Here is a 12412-nt window from a genome sequence, read left to right as displayed (position 1 = left end):
GCTTGCTGGCAGGCAGGCAGACAGGCAGGGCAGCGTGTGCCAACACAGCTGCCTATTGAGAGGCAGCGTTACGGACACAATGTGAGCGACAGACTTGCTGTATCAACAGCTCCACCTTTTCTGCTGTTGTGGCCAGAAATAAACCATAAATACCCCCCCGTCTCTGCCCTCTAATGGCTCATCCCCACCAAACACCAAGTGGCACCGAAAAAGAGGGACACTACCACTTCCTAGCAGTCATACCCAGGTAAAAGCCTCATTCTGGGGACACAGGAATCAACAGTAGTCGGTGTAGTGATTCCAATGCGATGGAGTTAGATGATGCTGCATGAGTGAAGACCATTTTGGAGAATTTTAGTATCATGTATTGCAATGGAGCCTAATGAAGGACTATTTTATTTTAAAGAATTAGGCTGTAATCTGTATTCTACTTTAACTTTTAAGTCAAATATTCTAAACATATACGAACTGAGTACACTTCTATTTAAGGATGGGTTATAAATTACAACTGTGACATTGAGCTGTCGTCCTCTGTGCATATCTGTTTGTGCTTGTACGTACATGATGGATGGTGCTTTGTCTGTGTGTCTGCTGCTGCCAAAAAGTGGAGGAGCAGTGGATCAGGAGGATGTCGGAGCAGCAGAGTGCCCCGGAGCAGCTGGCTGCTGGGAAGAGCCAGGGAGGAGCAGGAGCCACATACAAGGTACTGGAACAACCATCTGCACACAGTTATACAGAAATCTGACTGCTTGCTTATTGCTATATTATTATACAGAGCAGTGAACAGGCAGCAAAACATATGAAGTATTCTGTTGCCCCATCTGAATGCTGCAGCTCTCTTTTTTCATTTCCTTTTAACTTTTTCTCTATCATCACCACAGTGGAGAATTTGAACTACTTTATGAAAGCCTTTATCAAAGCTTCCTCTGGTGCCTTGCTGGTAACTATCCCCCTGTATGGTTTCTCTCTGTGATCCAGGTGTTGCTGTTTGAGTTTGAGAACTTCCAGGGCTGCAAGGCAGAGTTTTCCGCAGAGTGTAAAGATGTGACAGAGAAGGGCCTTGAGAAGGTCGGCTCTGTGATAGTTGAGTCTGGACCGTAAGTAATCTTCTCTTGATAAGAGAGAGATTGTGAAATTCACATGTTCGGGATTTAAAATATAGAGCCGCCTTAACATAAATGTGTTTGTTTCCCTCTCAGCTGGGTGGGTTATGACCGACATGGATTCACAGGAGAGCAGTTCATTCTGGAGAAGGGCGAGTATCCACGCTGGGATACCTGGACCAACAGCCAGAACAGCTACTCCCTCTTGTCTCTAAGGCCACTCAAAGTGGTGGGTGACTCGTCTGAAATCTCTTCTGACATAAAGATGTGCAGGGTTTCAAATAGCTTTTATTTGAACTCATAACTTCACAATTGTTTTGCCTTGTCATCAAGTATCACTGTGTCCGTCTCTCCACTTTAGGACAGTGCTGAGCACAAGCTACACCTCTATGAGAACCCAGGATTTACTGGTAGAAAGATGGAGATTGTTGATGATGATGTTCCCAGTTTGTGGGGCCATGGCTTCCAGGATCGTGTAGCAAGCGTCAAGGCTCTTAACGGAACGTAAGATCCTCCCTCCCTCCATCCGCCTTTCATCCATATCTCACTCTTGCATTTTTACCTCCTCAACTCCAAGCAAATAACTCGGGTGTTCACAGTTTGTGTGTATTCTCTTCTTTCAGATGGGTTGGCTACATGTTCCCAGGCTACAGGGGGCGCCAGTTTATCTTTGAACGAGGAGACTTCAAGCACTGGAACGACTGGGAGGCCCCCGCGCCCCAGATCCAGTCTGTCCGACGTGTGCGGGACATGCAGTGGCACAAGAGGGGCTGTTTCACTGTTCCAGACCCAGCTCCGGCTCCAGCTCCTGCCCCTGGCCCTGACCCTGCCCCTGACCCCGCCCCAGCACCACCTGCCCCCCCTGCCACAGCTGGAGCCAGCTGAGCAGGATCCTCACCTGCCTCCCCCCTTCCCCTTCCCCCTCTTACAGCCTCTTCTGCCTCCTGCCTTAACCTAACCATGGCAAACGCTGCTTGTGCTCAGTGAGGAGTGCCATGCATGTTTCAGTGGCGAATAAAAGTTGTTTGACCTCGATTTGGCCCTGTTTGTTGGTGATGTTATAGTTGTAAGTCAAAGTGGAGGTGGCGAGGTGAAAAGGGTATTAACTGAGATATAGAGATTTGGGGGAACCACAATCGGTAAAGTTAGGAGAAACATCTACTGTATGTGGAAATAATGTAGCCAGATAAACTGCAGATGTGCTTTTAATTGAATCTATTTTAAAGTCATGAGTGTCACTTTTATCGCTTGTGTATTCACAGTTTAGTCAGACAGCTCAAATCCTCAGCTTTAGGAGCACATGACTTATTCAGTGAATATGTGGATACGCATCTGCTTAACAGCAATGGAGATGATGTCATACTGTATGTATGCTTGCTATTAAAACAGAGTGCTCTGCATTCCCTCCCATAGTCATCATTGTCCATCTGATGCTTTGTGAAATGGTCATCAGGATTAACTGTATTTAACAATACTGTAAATATTGAAAAGTATCTCAAAACTTACATAGTTTTGTTAAGTTAAATATTAACCATCTGAAAATGAGTCAAGATCTATGTGGCATTATCTAAATAGATTCCATCTGCAGATGTTATTACTTTTTATGACGACATAAAACTCCACATGCAAACCATTATTCAGTGGATGTTGATGTAATATTCTAAAATGGAAATGACTCCCCACATAACATGATTCAGAAGAGTCTTTTTCTACACACTTTATTCGATAATTTAGAGCCTAAATAGACAAAAAACAGAGAATAAATTAAATTTCATCAAACCATCATATGTCATCCCCTAGATGGCATCTTGAATACTTGCAAAAGACATGCAGACCCCCAGCTGTGACCCTTTAGCTAGCACAATGTAGGAGACTAAACTCTACCATACTGAGTCAGTGAGAGAGCTCTAAGAAGCATTTAGTAAGGGTATCAAGTCATTATTGTCAGTGTATTTTGGACTATTTATGTCCTGTAGAATCACATGTCAGTCCTTCACATAAGTCAGTGGTTTTCACTATGTAGCATACAGCCTTTTTGACATATGCTTCAACACCCACAAAGGTTGCACCACAGAAGAGTTAAATTGTTTTTTTGGAGCCTTAAATTATTTGACAGAACCCTTAATACACAAACAATCTCATATATTCTTCATGAACGCAAGATTTCGAGTCTCTCGCCTCTGCAATAAGAAGTGCAAAGCACAGCCAAAACCTAGCCAGTAAACTCAGAAACAGCACAAATAATAAGCCAGTACTTTGTCATACAGTTTTTTTCTTGTGTCAATTAAACTGAATTTAAATTAAGTGTAATGAAGTGAAAATATATTCTAACAAAATAGAAACCACCTAGAATATTTTAAGCAGCACATTTTTACCAGATGATTCCACAATATTAAGCATCTCTCAAACTGAGCAAACATTCGACTATGTATATTATATGAGATTTATTCAGATGATGAACCAGCATTTGACTGAACGACAAACAGTTCACTGAACTATTTCACATAATATAACCTGGATAGTTTAAGGAAAGTGATGCCCAGATTCCTCACAGTCTCCATATGTATCAAGCACTTGCATTTTACATCAGTTTTATTCAGTACAATATAATATACTCTGTTAAACCCATCAAACTGGTATTTGAGGTAGCCAACAGACTTTTATAAAACAACAGAAATTTGTATAATATGGCTCCTCTTAGTGTTTTGGGAATATAACTACAAGACTACACAACTACAAGAAGACACAGAAACCTGGATTTGGCTTTGTGTCTCTTACATGTATTGATCTTTATGCACTTGTTCATATTGGTCAGAGGTCAGTTCAGCGCCCCTGTAGCCAGCCGGGTGCTCAGTTGTTTGTTTAAGGATAAAGTACCGCCATGATGTTAATCATCACTGATGTAGACAGTACTGCTTGCTGCCTAAAGACCCATAAGAATTAAACAATTAGTTTTATCAATAGGTCTACATTTGCAATTGTAATTCTTTCATGACTTTCTTTTTGAATATTGCACTCTCATAAATTTGGGGTACACAAATGAGACATCTGAAAAAAGAATGGTCACAATTGAAGTAGCAGAAGCCGAGATATCCAGACTTTTAGCCCCCTGTATGGGTCTAATACTGTATTCTACATTACACATAATGCAACTTAATAGCATCCTTCATTATAGACCTTCCTGACCTGAGTAGTACCCCTCATAATGAGTACACTTCATGTATAAAATCAGTGAAGTGCCCCCAAAAATAAAAGAATGTTCTAAAATATAATTACTTTTTGTCAGGAGTATTTCTTTTCATGGTGTCACATCATTTTTGGTAGGTGCTCTATAGGTCTAAATCACTGTTGCAGTATTTTAGTGAGTTTAACTACTCATTATACTGCTTTCTTGTTTAAACTACATCATATTTTGTGAATTTATGTTACAATATTACATTAAAACTCTCATTCTGCAAAGCAAATACTGACCAATAGTGACTTTTACTGGTGAAATAAAAAAGTATAGATAGTGGAATTTAAGTTTCACAAACTGTTACTATTCAAAGTACCAGTATATACGAGCACAGTATTTGAGTAAAAGCATGTTTACCCCCTACCCCTGCCCCTGCTCACCATTGTAATAGGCCGTCCCGCTGCACAACAATACAATTCCATTGAAAGCATCCTGAAACCATGTGTCCATCTGTCCACAGCAGTAACACAATGCCCTCTCTGCCACAATGCCTTTATTTACATTAAACTGATTAGTTACATGCCTAAATACACATTTGAGTTTTCGCACAACATCTCTGCTTCAACAGAGTTGCCTGTCCCCTTGCAGGATTGTTCACATACAAATTCAAGGTAATTAAAACTAACTGAATTAGGAAATATGTTGTTTGAATTTTATTTTTAAAAAGGCTGTCACGTTGTTTTTTCTGCCAACAGGAGGAAAGATGGCACGTGGGGTCAACAAGTTTTAATGATTACTTTTTAACCTTTGGAGCAGGTTTTTTTTTTTTTTAATCTTTCCATTCAGCAGTGGCAATGGATTTCTACATGGAACAATATTAGTGTTTTCTAGAAGTAAAATATAATAAACCTCCAGTTGTGTAAATATTCAGCAGTATTCAGACTGTCCTAGTCTCTCTAACAAAGTAAAACCCATCTTTTTACAGTCCTTCCCTCTCTCTCTCTCACTCTCATTGTAGGTGTGGGACTCTTGGCACTGTTTGTGCTGAATCATGTGGATAACGAACAATGACTGGCTGGGTAAAACTGACTACTAATGAAATAACTTTGTGGGAGTGTGACACCCCGGGGTGGGGGCAGGCTACACTGTGACCCCTCATTTCAGTGTGTTGGGCCTATGGCAGGCCGATCTGCAGGCTGGCTTGGACACTGTGGGTACTGTTGGCAGAGTTTCCACCCCTGGGCGCCCCGTATATATTGAGCTCATCGTGCCATCACAAACACACTGGCACAGACAGGTACTGGTAAGCAGTTTATGTCCGTCATTCTGTATTTTATTAAGTTTACTTTTATAAATTTTTAAAAACATTTTCTTCCTTTTGCAACTATGTTTTAGGTTTAATCTATGTAAACTTTATCCCACATTGCATTGCTGTAATTCTGTGTTCAAAAGGCTTCAGAAACTTGTTTTGGATGGCGATGGATGGACACTTTTATATAAATATACATGAGAAAACCAAATCTATGAAAGAGGGATTAACAGCAGTTTGACCTGCTCATATTTTAAATATAAAGATATAAAACTTTCACGAATCATTTGGACATCTGTTGATATTTATCAGAAACAATCATTCAGTTATACTTTTACGTGTGTTTTTTTCAGCTTCATCCTTGCCGATCCATTCACTATGGCCACAGATCACCAGAACCCCGCATCCAAGCAGCAGCAGCCAGGCACCAGTGCGTTTAAGGTTAGACAAACTGATTTGATAACAATTTCCAGTTTTCTCCTTAGAGTTGGCAATTCCTATTTTGATTCTTGCATATTCCAATCATCCAATGTGTCCCTCTTGGATTTGTACACTTTAAATTGAGACCAAATAGATTTTTTTTTTCTCCTTTTGCAGCTGGTTATCTATGAGCAGGAAAACTTCCAGGGACGCTGCCATGAGCTGACTGGTCCCTGTAACAACCTCCAGGAAGCAGGCGTGGAGAAAGTGGGCTCCATACTGGTGCTTTGTGGACCGTGAGTGTGGGTCAGAGACAGACAGAAAACTAGAAAATGATTTAAAATCCAACAACACAGAGAGACAGTGGGCAAGTCAGAGAAAGAGGGGGGAAATAAAAGGCCAGAAAAAAACCAAAATAACATGTGATACATAGATTACACCAGCTGTCATTTTGCTCCTGCACCAACCACAACCCTCCATCTCTTTCTCCTCGTCCCCTCAGATGGGTGGGATACGAGCAGCCTAACTGTAAGGGGGAGCAGTATGTGTTTGAGAAGGGGGAGTATCCTCGCTGGGATTCCTGGACCAACAGCAGGCGCAGTGACACCATTGTTGCATTCCGCCCAATTAAAGTGGTAAGAAAGCAGCTTTTAACTGTTACTTACACCCCCATCAGCCATCCTATCAGTTGCTCAACAAATCACTCACTGTGTGTCAATGCTTTGTTCCTCTCTCAGGACAGCCAGGAGCACAAGATTGTCCTTTACGAAAACCCCAGCTTTGCAGGGAAGAAGATAGAAATCATAGATGACGATGTCCCCAGCTTCCACGCACACGGCTACCAGGAGAAGGTCTCCTCTGTTAGGGTTCAGAGTGGCACGTAAGTCCATCATCCCACTAGATGTTGTGTGATACTGCACATAGCTGCTACATGTCTATTGCCACTATCCTTTCCCCTCTAACTGTCTCCCATCTGTTGTCCCTCTCTGTGTTCCTGGCGCACCAGTTGGGTGGGCTACCAGTATCCAGGCTACAGAGGTTATCAGTACCTGTTTGAAAAGGGCGAGTATAAGGACAGCGCTGAGTTTGGAGCCCAGATTCCTCAGATCCAGTCGGTTCGGCGCATCAGAGACATGCAGTGGCATCAGAGGGGTGCTTTTCACCCCGTCAACTAAGCTTATGACTCTTTCCTATCATGAACCCTGACCTCTGCAGGCTTACTCCCTACCAGCAGCGAACCCTTGTCCCTCATCTACACCAAATTGCATTTTGATACCTATTGCAGCTGTTGCAATAGTGACATCAATTGAAGCAAATTAATAAATCCTTATTGCTTACATTTCACTTGGTTATGTGATTCATTTCTGTTTTGCACACCCATCTGCACAAGTTCTTCACCAAGATCTAAAAGGGAAATCATACGCAAATTTAAAGTTATGTCAAAAACACTGATTTATATTAATTAAAGATTGCCTCCACTCAAAAATGTGTTGTTCTTCTTGTTTCTACGGTTGGATATTTGAGCTTCATTGTGCAGAATGATGTGTGTGAAGAGTTTGACAATAGAAGACTGTTTTCACATTCAGCTGCTGAAAGTGGAAAGTTTCTATGTGATCACTGAAAATCTGATGTTAAGGCGTGGTCCTACGAGCAGGATTTATAACATCACAACTAGTTTGGAGCCAATTCTGGTCCAATATTCAACTTACACAAGTGTGATGTAGAAACATGAAGCCTACAGTGCACACACACTGAGAATAGACTAAACATGTTGTATCAGCAGTTAAACTTTTGAAATTAAATAGGCTATATTTACATAGCCTACATAACCGATTTTTAATGAGGGAGAAGGAGAAGATGCTATTTTAAGGATTTTAAAGTGGCAATTATACTTTTTTGTGGGAAAGCCATATCAGACAAACATCATTATTCCAAGCAGAGTATTTCTGTACGTTTTGATACTGTACCGGAGAGGATTTAGAGATTTCAGGGCTGACAGTAGTGCTGTTTGGTGTGTAGTGACCATCTCCAACCGACAGGCTGCGCTGCAGGGACTTTAAACTAGCGTCACTTCCGTATTTCCCGTGAAGAAGAGCAAACGTGATGAAACGACATGCTAGTTTAGTTGTTCGTTAAACACATGTGTCGTTTAAGTACGAGGGTCTATATTTTTAGCGTTTTTCCTGGTGTACTTTCTCCCTACATTCCTCAGTTCAGACCTCGGCTCATCGGAAACGTGGTATGAAAATGTTAATCTAAAACAAACGAGATTAATTTACTGGCTAGCTTAGCTCGACCTGGAAACACGTTTAATGTTGACCGGCTGGTAAAACTGAGTTTGGTAAAAAACTTTACCTAACCTGAATAATTGCCGTTTTGTTTTCGTGAGCTTTAATTATAGAATGTGTCACTCAGTAAAAAGTGTCACAACCAGTTTAATACCGACAGTTGTTTGTTGTTCTTGAGACAGTCTCACATTTACCGTATACAGCGAAGATTCACTGTCAACATTATGGCAATTAAATGATTAAACGTACACTCCTGTTAGACGATGTTTGAAGACGTTTTAATGAACTTTTAGTTCCACTCTTCACTTCATCTTTCTCTAAAAACACTTTGAACATCTTGCTAACCTTAACTGTGTCGTTGTAGAGTTTGTCTGTGGGTGAAGTCGCTCCTCCTTTGTTTGACAGTATAATCCATCAACAGCAAAATAAAAATAAAGTTTATTAGTACATCACTTTATATCTATGACATTTATCATGTAAATGTAATAATGCAGGAGTCTAAATTCCAGTTATGTGTGTATTTTCCTGATGAGAGCTTTCCCAAAGTATTATTATAGAGAAGTGATGGAGTCCCTACATAAAGGGATTGTAGGGACACTCTTACTTGAAGAACAGTACAAGATCACTTAATGTTACATGGGAGACTAGTGTTAAGATGTGATATGACAGTGAATGATAATGAAAGAGAAAAAGGTTTCCTCCTGTACTACACAGATCTATCCATCCACACTATAAACAGTGCGTCACCTGTAATAAAGCATCTGCAGCAATGAGACGGGGTTTTGTGGGTGGATGTCTTATTTATTTGGAGGCCTTTGACATGGGAACCCCTGTTAAAGTTTTCAACAAACTTTTGCCTACAGCCAAGATGCCTGTCCTGTGCAGCAGCTGTGCTGACAAGCGTGCCGTGCTGAGACGTCCAAAAACCGGTCACTCACTTTGTAAGGAGTGCTTCTTCTGGGCCTTTGAGGAGGAGGTGCATCAGACGATCGTGGCAGCAAAGTTGTTTAAACCTGGCGAGACGGTAGGAATCGCTGCCTCTGGTGGAAAAGACTCCACGGTGCTGGCTCACGTGATGAAGCTCCTGAATGAGCGATACAGCTATGGCCTCGAGCTTATGCTACTCTCTGTGGATGAGGGAATCACTGGTTATCGAGACGACTCGTTGGAGACGGTGAAGAGGAACCAGCAGCAGTATGAGCTGCCGCTGAAGATTGTGTCATATGAGGAGCTGTATGGCTGGACTATGGATGCTATAGTGAAGCAAGTGGGACTGAAAAATAACTGCACCTTCTGTGGAGTGTTCAGAAGACAGGCGCTAGACAGAGGAGCCATCATGCTGAAAGTGGACAAGATATGTACAGGTAAGCCCAAACATAAACTTCAACCTTGAAACATGACTGAGCAGCCTTAACATTGATGTCAAAGAATACATATTTTGCTCAAAATTTTCCCTGAATGTGTGTTTTTTTTTACAGGTCACAATGCTGACGATGTGGCGGAAACAGTTTTGATGAACGTCTTGCGAGGTGACATAGCTCGTCTGCGCCGCTGCACTGCCATCGCCACATCCAGCGAGGGTGACGGAGTCGTACCGCGCTGCAAGCCCCTCAAATATGCGTATGAGAAAGAGATCGTTTTGTATGCTTATTTTAAGAAGTTGGACTACTTTTCCACAGAATGCATTTACTCTCCCAATGCTTATCGTGGCCATGCAAGGACCTTCTTAAAGGACCTTGAGAGTATAAGGCCCAGCTCCATCATGGATGTCATCCACTCTGGGGAGAACCTGTCTGTGCGGGAGGGCGTGAAGATGCCTGTGCAGGGGACATGCAGCAGGTGTGGCTACATCTCCAGCCAGGCGCTGTGTAAGTCCTGTGTGCTGCTGGAGGGCCTGAACCGAGGCCTGCCGAAGCTCGGCATAGGCAAACACCACCGCCTGCATGACAAAATCCTCTCCCAGCAGCCCCTCACCGAAAAAGAGGAGAGGAAGCTGAAATCTGTAGACTTTTGACAAATATGACCTTTTTCGTGTAGCATCAGACTAAAGATATATAATGAAATTTTAGAATAAACCAAATTGTTTTTCTTTTCCATGAGAGGAAAACTTATCTGCAAAATCAAATATCTTGTTTTCATTTATTACTAATATTTATTGAACCTTTTATTTAGAACATTTAATTTTAGTAAAACTTAGAACCCCTCAGACCAGTGAAGCATCTTCACAGCACTAAAAGTCAGTTTGTTGCTGTTTTACAGCTGCTAACCTTGATCACTGAGATACTTGTGTTTATCTTGTGGTACCATTCAATAATAGCTGAATGATCCATGTATCCAGTTGTTTTTGTTGTAATATAATATCTGTACAACAAAACAAGATGGCGGAAAGTGGAAAATGTTCAGTTTATGCGAATGCTTTGGTGCTAAGACCTACATTGTCCCAGCATGTTTCATATCTTTATTTTATGCTACCTCTTATGTACCAGTCTATGAGGAGGATATGATGATGGTTATGGTCACATTCCAAAGTGTTTTACTAACTATAATTTAATAAATAACTGTCATTTATCCCCATGTTTCCTGAAATATATGGATTGAAGCCCAGTGTTAACTAAGTAAACATGCTACATGAGCAGAAAGGTTTTTGCATGTGAACAAATTTTTAATCTCTCCAAACGATATGTTTCCATGTTCCAAATATATGCAGGCTCCTCGATCACCCAGACATTTTCTCACCATGCTAATACAGTTTTTTTTAAATTTTTAAATTTTTTTATTGACAACATGAAATTTACAACGAGGATAAAGAAAAAGTGGGATAAAAGCTCTCTGATTCAGATATCACCAAAGGTGACGCTCATATGAGAGACAGTTTTTCACATATACGTATACTTGTTATGTCCTCACAGTTCTGACTGGGTGTCTAAATATACTAAAAGTGGCTTTGAATACACTGAGGTTTGTTTTTTGGTTTGAGAATTTGCTGGTGTGAATGTAAGACTTACCAAATATCAAGAGCAAGTTTCCAAATTTATACAACATCACAGTCTTTAAAATATGACTTTCCTACTCCAAACAACACAACTGTGAACAAAGTTCATCATGTCTGTCCAAAAGATGTGAGTGTAGTTGCGGTTACACTAAAGTCATATCAAGTTTCACCAGATCTTCCACAAGAAACACAGAATGTATTTATATCTAGATAAACAGTAGGTAAACAGTAGCAGCACATGCAAATCAGATTTAAATAGCATAAATGCATATGAAGAACATAAATGAAAATATTAAAAGATAGTTACATAAAATAAAAAAACAGGAGAACACATAGCTTATCACTTTTTTGGTTGTTTAGTAAACTGAGTGATTTAAACAGAATTTAGTTGTAGGAGAAAAGGTGAGATCTTACATAATGACTTGGAAAATGTCTGTTTGTGAATAAAAAACTTCAAATAGAATAATGAAATTAATCAGATATTCAAGAGCGCCATCATCTGGATTATCATAGTAACAAATAATATCTTTAAGATTAAAAGAGTAGACAGCAGCTCAAAACATTAAGACTCTAGATCTGCCCGAAATTTTTAGGATATTTCACAATAACAAAATAGGTGAGAAATTGTTTCTATATTATGTTTACAACAGATACAAGAAATATCAATGTCAGTAAACTTAATAAGACAAATATCAGAGTATACTGTGTGTAAAGTTTTAAATGTACCTTCTTGGCCTTGTTTGAAATAGAGTACTTTTAATGTAAGAGCCAAGCCTCAAGGTACACTTTTATTCTTTGAAAAGTTTGGCGAATATGCTTATTGTCGCTATTAAAGTCATTTTTATTTATGTTTTCTCTCCTTTATTAAACATTTTGAACACACAGACATTCAGCTGGTGGACATTTTGTACAGTTCAAGATTTCAATGTTTGAAAAAGGTGGATATCAATCAAATGAAATATGAAAAAGTAAATTCAATTAAAATTTAAAAAATCTAAACATGATAAATAAACAATAACATCAGTAAAAGTCAATATACGTTAATCAGCAGCTACAGAAAATAATTCTTTAAAATATAGCAGTGTGCGTTCACTCTTTTTGTCCTTCACAAGGGTTCATGTATCA

General features: G+C 40.1%; 3 protein-coding genes across 4 annotated transcripts; all 3 read left to right on the top strand.

Annotated features, from left to right (window-relative positions):
• The first annotated feature begins 155 nt into the window (after positions 1-155).
• LOC122970239 (beta-crystallin B3-like) lies at positions 156-2138 on the top strand. The gene is made up of 6 exons (XM_044336338.1): positions 156-247; positions 606-703; positions 979-1097; positions 1200-1332; positions 1465-1607; positions 1727-2138. The coding sequence occupies exons 2-6, from the start codon at positions 629-631 to the stop codon at positions 1986-1988; spliced, it is 732 nt and encodes a 243-aa protein (XP_044192273.1). The 5' UTR covers positions 156-247; positions 606-628; the 3' UTR covers positions 1989-2138.
• A 3299-nt stretch (positions 2139-5437) lies between these two features.
• On the top strand, positions 5438-7346 carry crybb2 (crystallin, beta B2). Of its 2 annotated transcripts, none has more exons than XM_044336329.1 (6): positions 5438-5575; positions 5941-6028; positions 6185-6303; positions 6510-6642; positions 6745-6887; positions 7014-7346. In XM_044336329.1, the coding sequence occupies exons 2-6, from the start codon at positions 5966-5968 to the stop codon at positions 7180-7182; spliced, it is 627 nt and encodes a 208-aa protein (XP_044192264.1). In that variant the 5' UTR covers positions 5438-5575; positions 5941-5965; the 3' UTR covers positions 7183-7346. The 2 variants fall into 2 exon arrangements, with proteins under 2 accessions (XP_044192264.1, XP_044192260.1); XM_044336325.1 differs by having other exon boundaries at positions 5438-5581.
• A 726-nt stretch (positions 7347-8072) lies between these two features.
• ctu1 (cytosolic thiouridylase subunit 1 homolog (S. pombe)) lies at positions 8073-10863 on the top strand. Its single transcript, XM_044365476.1, has 3 exons — positions 8073-8246; positions 9159-9659; positions 9774-10863. The coding sequence occupies exons 2-3, from the start codon at positions 9164-9166 to the stop codon at positions 10307-10309; spliced, it is 1032 nt and encodes a 343-aa protein (XP_044221411.1). The 5' UTR covers positions 8073-8246; positions 9159-9163; the 3' UTR covers positions 10310-10863.
• Positions 10864-12412: the final 1549 nt, after the last annotated feature.

The sequence above is a fragment of the Thunnus albacares genome, chromosome 2, assembly GCF_914725855.1.
Source record: "Thunnus albacares chromosome 2, fThuAlb1.1, whole genome shotgun sequence".
Classification (NCBI taxonomy): Eukaryota; Metazoa; Chordata; class Actinopteri; order Scombriformes; family Scombridae; genus Thunnus; species Thunnus albacares.
This window is presented reverse-complemented; position numbering and strand designations above follow the sequence as displayed.